This window comes from Panthera leo, chromosome A1, assembly GCF_018350215.1.
Source record: "Panthera leo isolate Ple1 chromosome A1, P.leo_Ple1_pat1.1, whole genome shotgun sequence".
Classification (NCBI taxonomy): Eukaryota; Metazoa; Chordata; class Mammalia; order Carnivora; family Felidae; genus Panthera; species Panthera leo.
This window is the reverse complement of record NC_056679.1, coordinates 69,703,371-69,723,664: the sequence shown is the minus strand read 5'-3', so window position 1 is coordinate 69,723,664 and position 20,294 is coordinate 69,703,371. Positions and strand designations below refer to the sequence as shown.

At 42.5% G+C, this 20,294-nt stretch overlaps 1 protein-coding gene across 13 annotated transcripts in view; it reads left to right on the top strand.

Moving 5' to 3' along the window:
* DOCK9 (dedicator of cytokinesis 9) overlaps positions 1 to 20,294 on the top strand; it is a 333,584-nt gene that overhangs the window by 241,481 nt on the left and 71,809 nt on the right. For 7 of the 13 annotated variants that reach the window (XR_006199867.1, XM_042929529.1, XM_042929573.1 and 4 more), the window contains exons 39-46: positions 5,492 to 5,607; positions 11,386 to 11,523; positions 11,640 to 11,822; positions 13,402 to 13,515; positions 13,610 to 13,825; positions 15,537 to 15,594; positions 16,537 to 16,614; positions 18,035 to 18,141. Coding sequence is in view for 11 of the 13 variants with exons in the window: in XM_042929529.1 (XP_042785463.1) it covers positions 5,492 to 5,607; positions 11,386 to 11,523; positions 11,640 to 11,822; positions 13,402 to 13,515; positions 13,610 to 13,825; positions 15,537 to 15,594; positions 16,537 to 16,614; positions 18,035 to 18,141 (1,010 nt within the window). In the remaining 2 variants the exon portion in view is untranslated. Of the gene's footprint in view, positions 1 to 5,491; positions 5,608 to 11,385; positions 11,524 to 11,639; positions 11,823 to 13,401; positions 13,516 to 13,609; positions 13,826 to 15,536; positions 15,595 to 16,536; positions 16,615 to 18,034; positions 18,142 to 20,294 lie in introns of those variants that run through there. The other 6 variants (XM_042929595.1, XM_042929585.1, XM_042929556.1 and 3 more) reach the window with 2 other exon arrangements.

Sequence of the window (20,294 nt, the reverse complement as noted above, 5' to 3'; positions counted from 1 at the left end):
CAATGAATACAGTACCTTCTGTTGGACCATCCAATATATGACATAGATCCAGTATGTGAGAGATTTGTAGGGTGCCAGAGTCTACAATGAATTTCTTTTAGAAAAGAATAAAAATAGAAAGAGTCCCCCATACACCACCTGCATTTTTTGTTCTGCCTTTTTCTTTGAGTAGGAAAGGCTTTGCCAGGCCTCAGCTTGACCAGCAGGGAGCAGCAGAAGACCACAGGAAATTTAATTCAATGGAGGCCAACTTTCATGCCCCCATTAGCACATCCATGTAGGACGTGGGAAGGGACACCATATGCAGTACACATGTCACCGTGGCAGGTTCTTACTCTTGGATTTTGATAGGAAACAATGAAAATTACAAATCCTACTGTGCTCAAAATAGTCTTTAACTATTTCAAAAAAAAAAAAAAAACACTCAAAAGATACAGAGAGGTTCATTAACTTTGAGTCATTACCCAGGTACATGAAAAGTAAATGTGTATAACATTAACACATTGACCTTTTTATTGTAAAGTACCTCCATTGTGTGTCAACAGAAGACATTTGTGTCAAATGGTATATTGAGAGTGATAGCTGCATATAGAGTATTTTATATAAGCCAAGCTATGAGAGGGAAGCTAAGTGAAACACGTTTGCAAATAGGTGATACATGTGCAAAACATATAAAATAACACCTTGCATTTGCTTTGATGTTATATGTTGCCCTAGGAATATATTAAATCTATTTGTATGAGAATTCATATTTCCCACTGGTATGAGGGGGGGAAAGCCAGCAAGAGGTAGAAACACTTCAAGAAAACCTGTGTTTCATATAATCCAGTATAAGAGAGAGTTCAAGGTCATGGAGTAAGTTGCAGAGAATTAGATTTCAGGTCATTATGCAAAAGCATTTTCTAACTGAACTGCCCATTAGCTAGCGTGGGCACTTGGAGCTGGAGGTGTGAAAACAGAGACTGGATGAAGACCCACTGGGGGTATTGTCCAGGTCACTTAAACATCACAAGAGAAGGTGAGGAGTTGGACGAGTGGGTTTGTAAGACCCCATCTAACTCTGGAATTCTTTGATGTCTATGAAGTACAAGTAAGAAAATGAGTATCAGTGATAAAGTTCCTTGATATAATATTGAATTAATAGGAAAGATACAGAGAATGCATATATCCTCTGAAGTAAAATTAATATTTTTCAAAAGGTTTTAAGCCTGGCAATATATTTTTTAAAATAGGTAAAAATGGACTTGGATGCTTTGAAGGCATACATATACTCAAGATAGTAAATGAAATGTTTGTTTATAAAGCCACTTTTTTTGATTCTGAGACAGGTTCCTTTATTGAGAAATACATTTTTGCACATTTTCTAGCATTTATAATATCAGGGTATATCTTTGAGTTATAACAGACCTATCTTACACCTGTATCTTACCTAGTACATCTAATATGGCAGCCAGTCATTGGTACTTCTTGTAATTGATGGGGTTTCAGAACTCAAAGTCTGGCAAAATGCCTGTTCAAAGTCAGTCATGTTTATGTTTTTAATACCCTTAAAAAGGACTTTAAATTAAAATGTATACATAAACCAAGTGTTTTCCCAGTTTGAGATGTAAATCCCATAACAGGTACTATTTTCAGACACTGCTCAACATTAGGTTGAGGCATTGGTCAGAGAGAGCAGATGGCATAACCATTTCCTCGAGTATAAACTGAGATTTTAGACTCATTCCACAAATCATTTTGAGCATATTTGTTTGTGTGTGTGTGTGTGTGTGTGTGTGTGTGTGTGTGTGTGAATCAGAGGACAGACAGCAAGATCACGTAAGTTTTGCCTGGGAATATTATTCCTTATTTCTCCTGTTTCCTCTCTGCTCATTTGTGAGGAAAACCTTTTTAGCAGTAAAAATGGGATGGAGATGAACAATAGATGATGTAGGGGTTGGTCCACCTGCTACCTTGCAAAAATACATGCAGTTAGTAAATGCTGGAGACCATGAGTTAATAAACCTGGGAGACTGGATCTTCCACATTTGGGGACTTCTTTTTTTTCTTAATTAATCAGTTAATTTATTTTTAAATTTACATCTAAGTTAGCAAACAGTGCAAAATGATTTCAGGAGTAGATTCCAGTGATTCATTCCCTGTGTATAACACCCAGTGCTCCTCCCAAGTGTCTTCTTTAATGCCCCTTACCCATTTAGCCCATCCCCCTACCCACAACCCCTCCAGCAACCCTCAGCTTGTTCTCTGTATTTTAGAGTCTCTTGTGAACATTTGGGGACTTCTTTTAGCAAGAAGATTCCTTGTCATTTAGTAGTATTTACATTTTTCTCATAAAATGTATTGTTTTCTGGATTTCTATTATATGGGCCAGAGGGAAAAAAATTAACAATAAAAACAAGAATTCTGGTTTCATAAAGGGTAAGGGCAGCTGTTGAAAAGAAAGTGCCCCCTATGAGAATACATATCTGACTTCTTCGAGCTCGAATGTCCTCTCATGTTTGGAAAAGGTATGTAGCTGTGTCCCTCCCACCACATCACCTCTGATGTCATGGCAGTGGAGAGGGGGAGACAGTTTACAGATGTGGTCAGCATTATTCAGTCGAGCTGTTCTGGTAACAGTTTATTAAACAGAGCAAGGTTAATTAAGTCTAACATAGCAGATGACATTAGATAGGGGAAGAAATCTCATCCCTGGCCTCTGAGTGTTTAAAAGATTTGGGGATTCTAGAATAAATCCTTTATCACAGAGTGACATCAGAACAAAAAGTGTGTACATAAGAGCAGTCCATGATGTGCATGCCAAAGATGGCACACTGGGGAAGGGAGGAAGTCCTCCTCTCCCTGACCAGCCTGGCTGAAGACAGTCAGTGCCCCGAGCGCTGTCCCCTAGGGAAAATCAGTAGGGTTGGTTAACACAGCACTTCTTGCTTGCTGGGGTCAGAATCCACTTAATCAGCTTCAGTGAGTTGCTGACCAATACCTTAAGAACTTGCTTTTTCTCTTACGATCACTTTTTGGATATGCCAAGTCAGTTCATTTCCTATGGTGACCGCTGACTAAAGCCTTCCCTCGTGCACGGCTTTGTTCCAGGTGTTGAGACAAGCCTTCTCCACCGGAGCATCTCTCAGTAAACTGTCCCTGCAGTGTCTACCACTTACATAACCTCTCCATGCTGCCCTTTACTTTTAGGGGCTTTTTAATAACACCAGTTCAGGAATCCTGCTGATTTCTTGTTTCTTTTTTCTTTTTTTAATTTATATCCAAGTTAGTTAGCATATAGTGCAACAATGATTTCAGGAGTAGATTCCTTAATGCCCCTTACCCATTTAGCCCAGCCCCCCTCCCACAACCCTTCCAATAATCCTCTGTTTTGAGATGAGGGCTTAACAAAAAGCAAAATTATAACCAACTGTGGCTTAAAAAGATCATTTCTTTTATTCTTAGATAATTCAGGCACAGGCAGACAGACTCCATATGAATCTGACTGTGCCCCTTAAGGAGATCAGATAGACAAGGTCAAGATTCATGGATGGTGTAAGAGTTTAGAGAAATTTGTCATTGTCATGTTTCCATACATGGATACATAATTATATAAAAACTTAACTAGCATGGCCATTGATTATATGTTTTAAAGACAACACATGGCCCAATTTCAGTCCTGGATTGGTCTAGACCTCCAGCTGAAAGTAAACACAGTGGAAATCCTTGAGCGTGTAGGCGATCGCATCTGCATACACGTAGCCAAGAAGTTACCTAGAAAAAGAAAATGTCAGTTCTGTGCCAAGAAAAAAATTAAAGTAATCACCAAAGCCAGTTCTTGGGACAATTTAACCCAGATCATTACCCATCAGTAGGGGTAAACAGCAGCCCTCAACAAAGGGTCTTTGTGACCTGTGATAATTTTGGTTGATCTAACAAAAGGTGCTGTATTTATTTGTTCCCCTCTTGCCCCATTTTATGATCACTTTAACAATAATTAACAGTCCGTTTTCCTCTTTCATCATCTCTGTGTCTTACCAAACAAACCATGCCAAACGGGGTGATGCCTTGGCTGACCTTATTACCAAAATATATCCATCTTTCTCAGTAACTTGGAAAGTCTGTTTTGTAGTCTTTTAAAAATCATTCTGTAACTCTGACATTTGCTCAAGCGAGAATAACATCGGGCTAGTTACTTTACTTTGTCCTAGTAACAGGTACTATGATATGGTGACCTGGATCAGGAATTTAGGGTACAGTTTCTGGGTTTTTTTTCCCCCCATTAATGGCCTCAAGAAAATTCTCTAGGTTTTCCGCACTTCATTTTCCTGATCTGTATACAAAATGTCCTCCTCTCTGGAGTATAAAGAAAATTACCTACATAGTAAGTGTTGATTTGCTTACGCTCCTGGGAGAAAGACATTACATGACGTTTTATTATAGTGCCAGCTTTCTTTGTCATCTAGATCAGTCCTGTAACATCTTTGCACCCCTGTATGTATTTCTGCTAATGCATATCATTTCATAATGTAATATCTCAAATTGTATGTCAAGCTACATTTATGTCAGTACTAAATTGAAGTTTATAGCCACGTATAGTAGATATCAGTTTGTATTTAAATTAGGATTCTTCAAGTCCTTTCCTTTTCTTAAACGTTTCCTTCAGACATACTGGCTTTTGTGCTTTTTGATAAAACAAGTAGAATACTATTAGCAGTGCAGTCAACTCTTGATTATCATGCCTAGTTCTTCACCTTAACGATTCAGCACTTACGTAGCATTCACCATGCGCCGGGCACTATTCTAAGAATTTCACAAATTGTAACCAACTTAATGCTCACTGCAACCCTTTGAGGTAGATACTATTATTGTCCCCATTCTACAGGCCAGGACACAGAGGTATAAAGAGGCCGAATAACTTGCCCACGGTCACACAGCTAGCACGTGGCTGAGCTGGATTCAGGGACCAGCAGGCTGACCCTGGGCTCATTTTCTTAACCCCTGTGCTCCTCTGCTGCCTGTGTCCATGTGGGAAGCTTGGGAAGCCTCAGCCTCCTTCACCGCCCCTCCCGTCCCAGCAGCTCAGCCAAGTACTCGGTGGATTGGCGCCCACTGTGGGCTAACTGTGCGACTTAAGGCAAGCTGTTTAGCCTTCCTCTGCCTCTGTCTCCTTATCTGCAGAAAGGGTTTAATAATGTACATACTTCATAGGGCCATTGAGGGATTAAATGAGCGAATACATGTAAAGTTCATAGAATGATTGCTGGCACGTGGCCAATGCAAAATAAATGGTTGCTGCCATTCTTTCCCTTCCAGAATCGTAGAGTCATAACCCAACAGATGCATTATTAATTACCTATCCCCTGCCCCACCACCGATGAAAAGGGCAAACAGGGAGACAAAGCCCCAAAGGAAGCCTTCCCTAAATAATCAAAAGTTGACTGCGTGATTGTATCGGGCCACTGCCCTCTCTGCAGCCCCCTGCAGTAACCTCGTGTTGTAATTCATGCAGGCTATGGCCACTCAGACGCTGACGTCCTTCACCAGTCCCTACTTGAAGCCAACATTGCTACGGAGGTGTGCCTTACGGCTCTGGACACTCTGTCTCTGTTTACACTGGCATTTAAGGTTGGTATTGAACAGCTGTTCGTGGTCAGAGCTTTTACCTTGTAAATTCATTGTGCGTGTTTAATTGAACCGGCAAGAGCTTCCTATATTGTATTTTTTGTCTCAGCGACTGTTTTTGCCCCTGTAAAGAAACCATAAACCCTTACAATCCCTTAATGAAACCGTTCCGTAGCTAATGACTCGAATTCCCTGAAATAAAATAAAGCTTACCAGTCAGGGTGTGATGGAACCAGTTCCTGGAGGTGGTTACCTCTTGGCCAGAAGAAAGCATCCATCTGGGGAACACAGTTTGCTGTGCCCTCAAGGGTGATAATATGGGAACCTGATCAGACATTGCCACCCCTACCACCTTTGAACATATCCAAATGTAGCGGCAGTTAAAATAAGTACACACGCATTCACCTTTTACAGTTTTTAAAAATCTGTCAGTAACTTCAGTGATAGAAACGTTTCAAGGATAGACAATAAAAGGTGGTGTTTGTCTTATTTGTAGGTTTTAGCAAGTAACAGTCAAGTAGGTAGAGATGGTCTCTCAAGCCACTCGCTTGATTTTAGGAACTTAACACTTACCTAGTCTTGCTAAACGATTTCTTCCATTTCTAGCGTGGAAGGAGGAAATTGAATTAGTGTTAATATGCCATGAATACCAAAACAGTGTGTTTGTTTCCAAGGATATTTGGAAAATGCAGCCAGAGTCGTTCTCTGCTTTACTTATCTCTGCTTCTCATAAAGCGCATTACTTTATTAGGATAAAAATAGTTGCCCTGATATCATGTCACTTTATTATAATATACCTTTATTCTTCTTAGCAGCCACACCACTCGTGTCCCCACGAAATGTCATTACTAGGAACCCAGATGAGAGACCAGGAAATGCGGACTCTAATCGAATATGTGTGAGGACAGCAGTGTCTTATTACACGGAGCCTCCACTCCTGTGGCTCTCAGAGTGTGGTCCCCTGGGTGGCAGCAGCTGGAAACCCTGGGAGCATGTTAGAAAGGCAGGTTCTCAGGCCCTCACCTAGACTGGCTGAATCCGAAAGTCTCGGGGTGAGACCTGAATGCTACCACTTGAGAGCCTCTGCTCTACCAGAACCACGTTTGGAACCTCTTTCCATTTTCTTTTGAGTGTTTTTAGTTAAAAACTGTTGTCCAAATAGGCAATGACATGTTTAATGTGAGTGTTGGCCAGGGTATGCCTGTACCACTGCTAACTGAGAATCCTTAAGTTCGGAACAGTAGTTGGGACACGGCTTTTTGCCCTCTGCCTGGGCCCCACCGTGCCAACGAGCAGGAAAGCCTGGTGCTGTGTGGCCGGGGGTAAGGGCACATGCAGCAGAGGTGTGTCTGCGGGCACGTGAGAACAGTGACAGTTTCTTCACTGCACAGCCTACAGTCCATACTTACCCCCCTTGAAAATGCTTGCCTCATATTAAAGAAGAGGTTTCATCAAGGTTCCCAGGTCTCCAGCGTCTGGCCACCAGGTAGGTTCTGCCCGATTCTTGAGAGAGAAACAACATCTGATGGTCCCTGCTTGTGACATTTATTGTCTGAATGTCTTTGGGAAAATTACCTCATGTCTCCAGACCTAAGATTTCTCATTTGTAAGGTTAGAAGAAAACGATCTGTCGCTCGTTGTTTGGTTAAAGTAGGATGGCCTTTCAAAGAATCTGCCACTTTGCGGATACAGACCAGGCTTTACCTCCCAGCTCCACCATTAGCCAGATTCTAAGCCTCGGCTGGGTCTGCTGGACATCTGGAAACCCTGGTTTCCTTACCTAGAACTTGGCAGTTATGCCTACTGTATCATGGATCGATAAGAAGTATCCCAAAACGTCTACCCTGTGTTCATGACTTCCTGGGCCCATGACAAAGGGTCTAACTCCTGAGACCCACAGAGAAGACTGAGCTTTAGTGCAGAGGTGGTCTCTGTTGAAGTCTACACGCCTGTGTGCAAAAACGTTTAAAGCTCTGCACCCCCATTAGGAAGTGGAAAGATGGGCAGATGTTACGGCATTATTGGATGCCATGCCACACTGCAGGCTTGCTGGTCTGGATTCGCAGGTTCATGAGGCCCCTGGCACGGCAGCCACTAGGATCTTCCTCTGCAGATATTTACTCAGCTGACTCACCATTTGGAGTGTATCAGAAAAATTAAATTCTTACACTGAGTTAACTGACATAATTGGAAAAAAATCATCTTCCACAGATACAGCACCATCGTTACTGAGTCTCTTAATTGACCGCATCTAATAAGTTGCCAAGGATAGTCAAGAAATCATATTCTTTTTTTTTTTAATTTTTTTAGTGTTTATCCATTTTTGAGAGAGAGAAAGAGTGTGAGCACATGAGCGGGTGCGGGGCCAGAGAGAGGGAGATACAACAGCTCCAGGCTCCGAGCTGTCAGCACAGAGCCCTACTTGGGGCTCAAACTCTTGAACCGTGAGGTCATGACCTCAGCGGAAGTCTGACGCTTAACCAACTGAACCACCCAGGCCCAAGAAATCGTAGTCTTAATGAAAGAAAATGTTTGAAAAGACTTAAACCCTTAATAATAACGTTGTTGTTGTTGTTATTAGTTTCCTGCTATTTATTGAATGAAATTCCTGCTATTTATTTATTTATTATTATTCTCTGCCTCAAGCATTAATCTTCACGTTAGCCTGCCCTGGTGGATCTTCTTATCACTCATTTCACAGATGAGGAGATTGAGACTGAGACAGGTTAAAAGATTTGCCCAAGATCACTGCACATTTGACCAGATGAAGTTCTTGTTCTCCATTAAGCCAGGCATGGCAGGGAGGTGGTGATAGGGGAGGGAAAGAGGGAGAAAGAGAGAAAAGCTAAGCTGAGTTATATCAAGGTAATTGAATGATCTCTCATGTAGAAAAAAAGAAGAGAATTACCAAACGCTTACCAGTTGCCGGTCCTGTGCTGGATGCTTTCACATGTGTTGTCTCATTTAATACATAAAAGGATGTGTTTTGTAAGCCAAGGTAGTTACATGCAGAAAAATAGTGTTCTTCTCTGGCTGTTTCACAATGTCTATGATTAACACAACCCCAAGTCAATGCTGGCCTTTAATGATCTTTGATGATCTTTTTGATGGGTTTATAGATTTAATCTGATAATGTATTTTTAGCAATTCCACGTAGTGCCTTTTCTTGATTTGAGCTGCATGGGGAGAATCAGTATGCGATGTTGGAGGGCTCTTGGATCATTGGGTTCTTCTAGGAAGTTTCTGGTCTGGTTCACACAACCGTGAGCCTGGTCTGCAAGAACGCATGAAATCAGGTCACCTTAGTGATTGTTGAGCGTTTGCAACTGACACAGCTCTTCTCTAAACTGGATTTTTAAAGCAATGTCTAAATAAAACTAAACGCTGTATGCCTAGGAAAGGTACATCTATTTTAAATAACATGGTTTTAGACCTCTCACTTTGGTACCCAAGGTTTAAGTTTGTTTTTATCCTGTTTCTGGATCTTTAAAAATTTGATTTTGAGCGTTCGTTCTCTGAAAGGCTCATTCTGCCAAGGAGGACGCGTTACAACAGTCAAACCTGCATGCACATCCGACAGCTCCTGAGATTTATTTACAACCTATACCCCACCTTGTTTGTGTATTTGTGTATATTACTTTCTAATTAGTGAAAAGAGACAGACATGCAGAGAGACCAAGAGAGGGAGAGAAGAAGATTGATTGGAAGTTGGCAGATGGCAGCTGGTACATGGGGTTGTGTCTGGGTTGAGAGGTCCTCTATCCCTTTACATGAGGGATTTTTTTATATTTTCGTGTGAGTGAGTTTTAACTGCATTCTTGCAATTGGGTTTTGAGACCAGAACCCACGAAGACTAAATCCTGAAAATAGGAACACACACCTTGACGAGAAAGTGCGAGGAAGGAAAATTTAACTCCAGGGGGAAGAACTTGGAGACAGGCCAGTTCCATCAGCAAGACTAGGCTCCTGGCGATTTTTGTCCACACTATCTCTTCTGGATATCCTCCCCCAAAGAGTGCTGAGAGGAAGAAAGCTCACATCCAGATCTGTGCAAACCTTAATCCAGCCATAAGTAGGGAGGATGGTGGGCCCTGGAAAAAGTAATGTTCACAGACAACAAGCCATGTGAGCAGTTCCCGGGACACTGGAACCACCCTTTCTTTTTTCCAGTTGGTAAACAGCTGCTCTTGGTTGAGAGTATATCATATTCAGTTAATTAAGTCATATTTTCTACTCATTAAATTGCTTCTCTTTCACATGATGGAATTCAGTACTGTGCTCAGTATTTCATGTTGTAAAGATCACTGTGGATTCCAGGTGTCCTACCAGCTGGGAGTACATCTGTGAGTCACTGGACCAATGAAAACAAAATTTATTCCTTGAGTAAAAATTTTTCTCCCCAAATAAGGTGAGGTCAATCTTAGAACTAACACCCCAGCCATAATTGGCTATTTAACAGAAATACTTGGACATAAGTTATCTCCAGTCATTTGGAAAAATTGTAAGATTGGTTTGAGACACTGGCCTCTTGACTTTTTTTATCATCATGTTTGCCTACTTGTCCCAAACACACACACCTTTGTGCAGACAGGCTTATCTCTATTTGAAGATGTAGCTCTTTAGTGTCACATACGTTAAGGCACAATGGTTGCATGCTGGCCTCTAGCTCGGTGACATCTATATCTACCTGTGTGTTCAGCAGTTGATGAGAGTTTTGAACAAAGTGTTCAATTAGTATGAATTTACTGCTGGTGTGAAAAGCCCTTGCAGAATGATGAGAGGTATGAATTGTGGCCTTGCTGTTTTGCTTTGTCAAGTAGAATCCATGATATTTAAAATCCTGCCGACACCACTTACTGAGCCTGATCAAGGATGCGTCAGACACTTTCTGTACTTGACTCACGTCTTCGCAGTGTCTGCGCAAGGTCAGTTCTAGGGCCGCCATTTACAGGTGGGAAGAGGAAGACTCAGTTTACCTGTGCAGATCCCTGCACATGATCAATGGGGCCTGATCAAAGCCTGTATGTTTTCCCACCTTACCAAGCTGTCTGGTTATTATTCATCACTTAACAGGGTCCCCTGAGAAGCCTGGAAAAAAACAAACTTACTTTTAGGGGACCTCACTTCAGTGGTTTTTTCCAGCCCACTCATCAGCCAAAACCTGTAATGGCACTTCTTTGTTGGAATTAAGATGTCACAAAGATTACCTCTGTATTGGTGGCTGGTAAACGGTAAAAATAAGTAAATAAATAGAAGCCAAATCAGTACTGAGGAATAGTTGTCCTTTAAACCACGTTACGGTATGCTAGGAAGTTTTATGATTAGTCCCTCCCTTATTAGAAAAAAGCAGGGGCGCCTGGTTGGCTCAGTCGGTTAAGCGTCCAACTTCGGCTCAGGTCATGATCTCACAGTTCATGGGTTCAAGCCCCATGTCGGGCTCTGTGCTGACAGCTCTGCTTCGGATTCTGGTCTCCCTCTCTCTCTGTCATTTCCCTGCTCATGTTCTTTCTCTCTCTCTCTCTCTCAAAAATAAACATTAAAAACATTTAATTAAAAGAGAAAAAAGAAAAAAAGCAGACTCTCCAAAGCATGAATTTGTTGTAGGCTTATTTGTATCACAAGAGGATTCTGTGTTTTCCTAGAGATTCATGGCAGAGTTTGTTTAAATTGTAAGTTGTCTTAGTACCTAGAAAATTGAACCTTTGAGTCTGAAAATTGTGTGCAACCTAGCTGAGGTGTCCAGTGGGTCTCACTAACCAAGCTGTCCTTCTGTGTTTTAAGAACCAGCTCCTGGCCGACCACGGACATAATCCTCTCATGAAAAAAGTTTTTGACGTCTACCTGTGTTTTCTTCAAAAACATCAGTCTGAAACGGCTTTGAAAAATGTCTTCACTGCCTTAAGGTCATTCATTTATAAGGTGAGCTGCTTCCCCGGGGGATGTCCTCGTCGATGACCATACTTGTCTGCCTTGCACCTGGGGTTGAAGGGAGCACTGATCACCACGTGGGCCTCACTCTCTGCTGTTCCCCCCAGTTTCCCTCGACGTTCTATGAAGGGAGGGCCGACATGTGTGCTGCTCTGTGCTACGAGATCCTGAAATGCTGCAACTCCAAGCTGAGCTCCATCAGAACTGAGGCCTCCCAGCTGCTGTACTTCCTCATGAGGAACAACTTCGACTACACTGGAAAGAAGTCCTTTGTCCGGACGCATTTGCAAGTGCGTGTAGTTTCACTTTTCAACGCGGGTGTACCCTATGGGGTTCTGTTTTAGCAGGAAGATTTTGTCGCGCTTACCGATAGACCTCAGTGTAAGCACAACAAGGTATGGCCTTGCAATGGAAAATTGGAAAGTCACGTTCACTGGTTTGGTTTGTTTCATTCTCCACTTTGTAAGATTTGGGCCCAGAATGTGTTTCTGTCGGTAAAGGGACATTTGAAAATTGACTCGGTATTGGACCGACTGAAATTCCATTGAATCACAATCTATTAGAATCTACATGAGGATGCCCAATAGCGAACATCTTAGCTGAAAAACATAGAAAGTCCATAGTGGTTCTTTTCTGTCTTCCATCTACTGACATACCTACCATCCCTCCAGAGTTAACATGTCTCAGATGCTCTGCTCTAGGAACCGTGCAAGATATGGAAAAGTCTTAAGTATTTTTATAGACTCCCTTTTTCTACAAACTCATGTAGGAGTGCCTTTTCTATCTCTGTTTATTCCTTTTTTAAGTAAATACTTATTGTTTGCAAACTACATGCTAGAATTCACAGATACAACCATGAACCAAACAACCCTCCCCTGGCCCTCATGGAGTGTACAGTCCACTGGAAGACAGACCCCATTGTCGGTGCGCTGTCCCCAGTGCCGTGATAGAGGAACTTGAGTGCACCACGGAGGGGAGGGGCATCTGGCCGGGGCAGGGAGGCTTCTCAGAAGATGGGAAGGAGCAACAGAGGTTAGCACATCTAGAGGGTGAGCATGTGTCAGGCCATGGATGCACCAGGGGAAGGGCCTATCCAGGGAGCTGGACGACGTCCTCATGGTGAATTAAGAATACGGGTGAGAGCAAGTCAAGAAGACATCATTGCATATTTGGAGGGATCACCTGCACCTAGAGCTGACAATGGATCAGGGGAGTCAAGGGCTCAGCTGGAGAGACTTTGGGGAAACCTTGGTCAAATCCAGGCCAGAGAGGATGGTGCCCTAGACTAGGCATGGTAAGGTTAGAAGAAGAGCATGAGTTCACAGTGCTTAGAGACTGATTGTGAAGGAATGGAGGGGATGGTGAAGGAAAAGGAGGGAATAAGGATGACACCCGTTTTTTTACTTTGTATAACTGGGTAAAGGCAGAGCACTTCACAGACCCCAGTAAAGACAGGTGCTCCCCCCCCTGCATAGTTAATATGTAAATGTTTTAGTAAAAAAATATAAAGGACAGTCCACTTATTGAATATTTAGTGTGTATAAGCTCAAACCAGTAACTGATGGGGTAAGTGATAAGGTCTCCCTTTTTATTAGAGAAAGCGAGTAACTATCCAAGTGATAAGGTCTTATCTGATTCTCGTGCCTAGGTCCTCCTGATTAGCATTTTGCTGTGCAAACAAAATACTTAAGGATAGCAAAGTCACCTTCTGGAATGATTCTTGGAAGGGGAAAAAGATGACTCAGGCATTGTTTCCTGCACTGAAATGATCTGTGCTCAAAACTTTGCACATCCTAACTGAAGACAAGAGCCAAGTTTAGGGAGTCATTTGAAGGTGAAATGATCTGTTCACATTTGTGTGTCCCTAAGGTCATTATTTCTGTCAGCCAGCTGATAGCAGACGTTGTTGGGATCGGGGGAACCAGATTCCAGCAGTCCTTGTCCATCATCAACAACTGTGCCAACAGTGACAGGCTCATCAAGGTGGGTGGCCCCCAAGACTGCCTCATCATCTGGTGTGTGTGCGGACAGGCAGAACACAGCTGAACCCGTGTGTCCTTCTTCCACCTTGCTTTAGCACACCACCTTCTCCTCGGACGTGAAGGACTTGACCAAAAGGATCCGCACAGTTCTGATGGCCACCGCCCAAATGAAGGAGCACGAGAATGACCCGGAGATGCTGGTAGACCTCCAGTACAGTCTGGCCAAGTCCTATGCCAGCACTCCCGAGCTCAGGAAGACGTGGCTGGACAGCATGGCCAGGATCCACGTCAAAAATGGGGATCTCTCTGAGGTAGTCCTGCAAGCCTCTCAATCTCGGATTTTGGGAGAAACTAGTTATGTCTCATTCGCTAGAAGAAACCAATTTTAACGGGGCACCTGTGTGGTTCAGTAGGTCAAGCATCTGACTTCGGCTCAGGTCACGATTTCACAATTCATGAATTCAAACCCCACATCAGGCTTTCTGCTGTCAGTGCAGAGCCTGCTTCGGATCCTCTACCCCACCCCACCCCTGCAGCCCCTCCCCGCTCACTCAAAAATAAATAAACATTAAAAAAAAAAAAGAAAAGAAACCAATTTTAAGAAAATATCCCAGTAATTAAAGAAGTGATACTTCATAGTCTTCTAAGCATCTCGGTAGTTTACAGCACAGTAGAGGCATGTTCCTGCCACAAGAGAGCATTTTCTGAAAGCTCTTAGCACCTATGTTCACATAGATGGCCTGCTGATTCCAGTGTGCTCAGCTCCTGCATCGAAACTTCTGTCTAGTCCTAAAATCCAGCTCTTTTATGATGTTTAATTTTCCTGTTCTTAAAGCAATGATAGGACATTGCTGTTTCCTTTGTGAGGTGGTCTGTTGTCTGTGGATGTGGTAAATGTGAGAGCACTACCCTTGTACAGAGGGGCCACGTTTCCCTAAGTAGACAGAGTGGCGTCAGGGAGCTAGGCGCGCAGGCCCCGGGGACAGACTGAATCTCACGTCCAACTCTCACTAAGTCTGTGACATTGAGTCCATTGTTAACCCCTCTGGGTCTCCATGACATCGTCTGTAAAAGGGGCAAAATCAAAGAAAGCAGTAGGCTGTATGGCAGGGTCTTTGTTCCCCCAAAAACTGTTTACGATTTGTGCCTAAGACATTTAGGTATGATCAACAGTATTACCAAAGAAGCATGCTTTTACTTTTAAACTTCTGTTAATTGTCTAAATTAGTAAAATTATGTTCTACATCTGAAAGTTTCATGTAGCTATTTTTATGTATTGATTATTCAAGAAGTCCATTCTGTTTGACCATAAATTTATTCTGAACTATATTTTAGCTGTGATAACAGTGAATTACATATTACTGGTAGGAGTGATTTTTCTGTCATTCTGACAAGAACCAGGGGTTCAGGCATCAGAATCAGGTTCATTTCCAACAGCTATTTGTGATTTTTTTTTTTTATAACACTGTGGCAACTTAGTAAAAAAAAAAAAAAAAAGAGATTATTTTTATTTTTCTTTCATTTTAAGGTGTTCATAATGTTATCTAACATTAACATTAATTATAACATTAAGTTATAATTTTGGTTTATAATTCTATGTCGGGAAGTAGTTACTACATTTTCTTAAGTTGAGAGAAAAATATATTAGCTGCTGAAATATGAGAACTTCTCCCAGAATCTAGGAAGACACACACCTTTTCTTCAAATGGGCCTCTTTTTACCTTAAGAGAAATGATGCAGGAATTTTCAATAGTATAAGAAAAAATGCTTTTTTTATCTTTTATGTTAAAATTCAGTAATTCAAAATAGAAATGAGATTTAGTATATTTACTACCATTTGTCTCAATTTGCAATTTGTTTCAAAATTTCATTTTATGTGAAGTGTTCCACCTTTTTCAAAAGGTAAGATGTCAGCCATTAGAACCCTAGTTCCCTTGAGACCTATTGTAAGTACGTGCAGTCATTAGATTCCTGTCCGTGAGCATTATGACATGATTCTGAAGCATGTGTCTTTTATTGTAGGCAGCGATGTGTTATGTCCATGTCACAGCCCTGGTGGCAGAATATCTCACGCGGAAAGGTAAGGAATGATTCCTGTGTTTTGTGAAATGAATACAGAACTGTACAAAGCAGCAAAGACAAGTGAGAGCTGTTCAGAAAGATCGGGAGGTGGGAGGTTTGGATGTGTGTGTGTGTGTGTGTGTGTGTGTGTCTGTGTGTCTGTGTGTGTCTGTGTGTGTGTACGCTATATTCATTATTTTATTCACATTTGCTTGGCTTGGTAGGCACAGCAGAAATGCCAGTATCAAAAACAAAACTGTATGGCATGTTATTGTATAACCTTTAACTAATGGCTCTGTCTTGCAAAAAACTAGTTAATGAGCTTTGCATCTGGGTGTCCTTGACTGGCCAATCTCAAGCTGAGATTTATTTTCCCTTAAGATTCCCACTGGAACTGTTTATCAATCAAATGGCAATTGTAACAGGAGATTATTTGACAGTGTTTTCTGGAACCGCGGCCCAGTTGGCTTTACTATGTGGGAAGGCAGCCTTGCTGGCTAGAAACCTCGCCTCCCCAGGGAAGGAGGAGAAGGCAGGAGCGTGTGGGTGCTGCTCATTTGTGCATTATGTGTTTGTTCCCAGATGAGCAGGCCATGAATTTGTTCACAGGTTCTTTTGGTTAAACACCAGTCGTTCATTTCCAGTTTGAAATCAAGAACACCAAGGTTTCTAGAAAAGCTGGTCACGTGTGCCTGTGTCCTAGAGCACAGCAGCACCAGATCTGGCCAACAAGAAGTACATTTACAAAGTGAGAAATGATATAAAGTCATGTGCCAAGGCCAGGGAATTTCTGTATTTCTGGGACAGCTGGCTGTTTGGAATGGAATTTAAGGGAGTCTAGGGTTATCCTACATCAGAGCCCAAACGAGAAAGAAATTAAAGAAGGGCTCCATATTCTCTTGCTACTAGCATGATTTCCTGTTGAGACCTTTTGTCAGGTAACACATTTCCTCGTGTTTAGAAGCAGACATAGCCCTCCGTCCGGAGCTGCCCCTCTTCCCCTACAGCCACAGCACCTGCCAGAGGAGGCGCCGGGGAGGTGAGCCTGAGGGTGGGCCCGGCCCCCAGGGCCCCCGCTGCCCCATCCACATGACACTTAGAGGTGTGGGGGTTTTCTCTTGCAACGCTGCATGGATAGGCTCGGCTCTCCTTCCCTCCCTTCCTTTCCTCTCCGGTTTCCATGGCAATCTCTTCCTGTGCAAGGACCGGAGGCACTTGGGCCACCCTTGTAGTTGTCCCCCTGGAGCTGAGGTGCATATTTAAACGTATTCTCTACTGGAAACCTGGGTGGTTGGCTTCTCTAGTTTTGCTTTTTGTACATTAACATAGCCTCAAGCTCCTAGATTAATGCTTGCCATAGGGGAAGCTTTTGTCTCCAAAGAATAAGAGCAAGTCTCCAGTGGGACAGTGGCAGAGACCTCAGACAACCCATGAATGGCTCCGAAACCCTGACCATCGTGTCGCAGAAAAATACCTGACGTCACAATCTACTCTTTCGGGACTTGATTTCAAAATACTCTATACTCCTCTTTTTTCTGAATTAGGGGAGGTCTCCATTCAAGTTTTGACTTCTGTTTTGTTTTATTGTAAAGTGATCTCAAAATAGAGTGGCAAAGACATTTGAGGTCCTTTCTGTACTTGATCACCTTTGCCCAGCTGGCATTGTCCAACTGACACAGAACTTTTCCCCAGTGACTCCCAAGTTGAGTGAAGGCCCCAAATGGGCCATTATCGCTTGAGGCCTTTATCCTTATCCCGGTTGTTTATCCCAGCTCCAGCCTTCTACCGTCTCCCCCAGAGAATCTGAGTGCACAGGCCCCTGAAGCATTCATGCTGTACGGGCTCCTGCTCTTCTGTTTTGGGGAGGAAAGAAGGCCTCTCCTTACCCCTCGGGCAGCAGATATGGAACCAGCTAAGACAAGCTCTCCACTCATGGCTGCAGCTCTTGAGTTACATCTTGGTAGAATGCTTTGTGAAAGAGAAGAGCGAGTTCTAATCTGAGTTCTGGGTTACCCCCAGCCAGAGTTGGGGAGGTGACAGCTTGAAGGAAACAGTCCTTTTTGAGTCCTGTGTTTCACTTTGATTGGCTTTGGCTTTATTTTTCTTGGTATCTGAGCATGGTCCATCTTACCAAATCAAATTAAAGTTACTTTTTTAACTATTAATTGGATCCAATACGTGTTTCCATTTATTTACGGTTTATTTAAGGATTACATATATTTTAATAAAGGTGGGTGAAAAATTAAAATGAGCAAAGAATTGAGGGAGGTGAGGTGAACTATGAGGAAGCAGATGAAAAGTACCCAGTGGCTCCCTGTGAGAATGGGAGCCTGAGACATAAGAGGTTTCAAAGTCAGTCGTGTCATTCAGCACAGAAACGTGGCAGGCGGGGAGAGCCCTCCAGGTCCAACCAATTGCAGGTCAGTGACCAGCTCTCTCCCCTGCTGTCTCCATTCTAGGCATGTTTAGACAAGGATGCACAGCTTTCAGGGTCATTACCCCAAACATAGACGAGGAGGCCTCCATGATGGAAGATGTCGGAATGCAGGACGTCCATTTCAACGAGGTGAGCGCCTTGGCGAGCGTGGGCTTGTTGGGTCATGGAGTGTCTCAGGGCCGGCTGTGCTCTGCACACGAGGGTTTTCTCTGGGCAGCTGCTGGCTGCACACTTCGCTCTGACCAAAATAATGCTCCAGACGGCTGACACAGAGCAGCGAAAGCTACGCCATCCCCCTATCTAGGATTTCCTCCTTGTCTCTGGAAAGAGCTTGAGCAGCTCATTTAGGAGGGAAGTGAAGCTGAGAGCTCAAACAGTTGTGGTAATAGGTGCAGTATTCTGACCAGAAGGTTTCTCATTCTTTCCAGCCATTAATTTCTCCAGTTGATGGGTTTTATTGCTATTTTAATCTGACTTTTATTAGCACCACACTCTGCCCAACTGAACTAACCGGCCACTCTGACTTTTAAATCAGTGTCTCCGACACTGACCTCTCCCCCATGTCCACAGACACTCAAAGCCATGAGAGGCCAGACTGGGCTCCAGGGCAGAGCAGACCTGGTTCCCTGCCTCCACTGGAGTGCCTTAGTCCAGATTCTTCTCACCATTAGTAAAGAAGACCACCCCGTCCTACCCCCAATAGAGATCAGAAAGTTTGACCTAAGATCATCATGGCAATTTCTGTAATTTTCTTGCCAAAACAGGATCACCTTGCAGCCACTTATCTGGAACCAGAAAGCTTTGAAATAAAGCTAGGAATTTGAACAAATGCCAGTTGTCTGCTTATGTTCCCTGAATTTCCTCTTTGATCAATGTCTGCCAGAAAGGTTTTTCATGTGTGCCCGCCTCTCCTCAGCTCAGGACAGAATGAAACAGTCAAGGGAAAGCTAGTTGATCCTGCCTGTCTTTTAAATAAAGAAAAATAAAATTGTCTGTTTCTTCATGTAGAGAGAAAGAACAGAGAAAGAAAGAAATACATTCTTCCTCTGTTGTACTTGTTTTTATGATGTGGAGGTCCTACAATTAATATTATGACTTTTAATCGTGTTCTTGCCCAGTAAGTAGAGCCATGATCAGACATCCTCAGTGACATTAACCAGGACATGTTAGCAGATCACACTTTGAGTCAGTTCTCAAAGTGTGGTTGAGGGAACCCCGGACCTTTTAGGAAGTCTTTGAGGTCCTTCCTTTTCCAACTGGATGTGTGTGTGAGGCTGGACTTTCTTTGTATACATCGTCCAGAACAGCATATTGAACAGATTGAAAGCAGAAGCAAATATGAGAATTCAGGTTTCTCCTATGACATCAGATGTTAAAGAGAGTTGCAAAAACGTAAAATAGTGCTACTTTTTCCCCTAATTTTTTTTGGGGGGGAGGGGTGAAATTTTTTTCATAAAAAATGTTATTTTTTCATTAACATAGAATAGGTTTATTATTTTAATTAAATTAATAAACCTTTTAGCATTTTCCAGTTTCCAGTCCATATAATATATGTAAATATTGACAGATAACACCCATATACATAAAAGTTCTCAGTAATTTTTAAGGAATTCTCAATAATTTCAGTGATATATAAAGGGGTCTTAAGCCCCCAGAGTTTAAGAACCACTGTCCTAAATTGGTCTCAAATGAACCTCTCAATTAAAAAGTAAGCATGAAAAAGAAAGATAATATATTGAATGCATTTCACATGTAAATATTAAAATAACTTTAACCACAATAAAGTTTTCTGAGTAGCCCGAAGGATTAAAAAAAAAAAAAAAAACAGCAACAACAAAAAAAAGGCCAGTTATTACATGGCGTTAATAGTTCAGCTGCCTCTCTACCTTGAAATGCCTGGACAAAAGGTAATTTTTAATTTTTGCTCTGAAGTGTGTGACCTGTCACTGAGGTAATAAGGCTTGCACGCTCTTGGCTTTGAACTCCTCCTTCAAGGTGTTTGACTGGGTTCTTCTCTGAGAAGAGGCTTGAATGTATTGTCTCCTTGCAGAAAGCACCCTTGTCCCCCGTGCCTAAACAGACCTCTGGAGTCCAGCATTTTGTTTAGAATTTGGTAAGGAAAGCAACTATGCCACGAACAACTAAGGAGTTGAAAGTAAACAGTTCTCAGTAACCTGTCCCGCGGGGATGATAAATGAAGCTCAGGTCAGCCCATCTGACTAAGTATCAGGCTGTGTCACTGCCAGCAAGGGAATCAGCCTAGGAAATCATGTGCAGGCTTT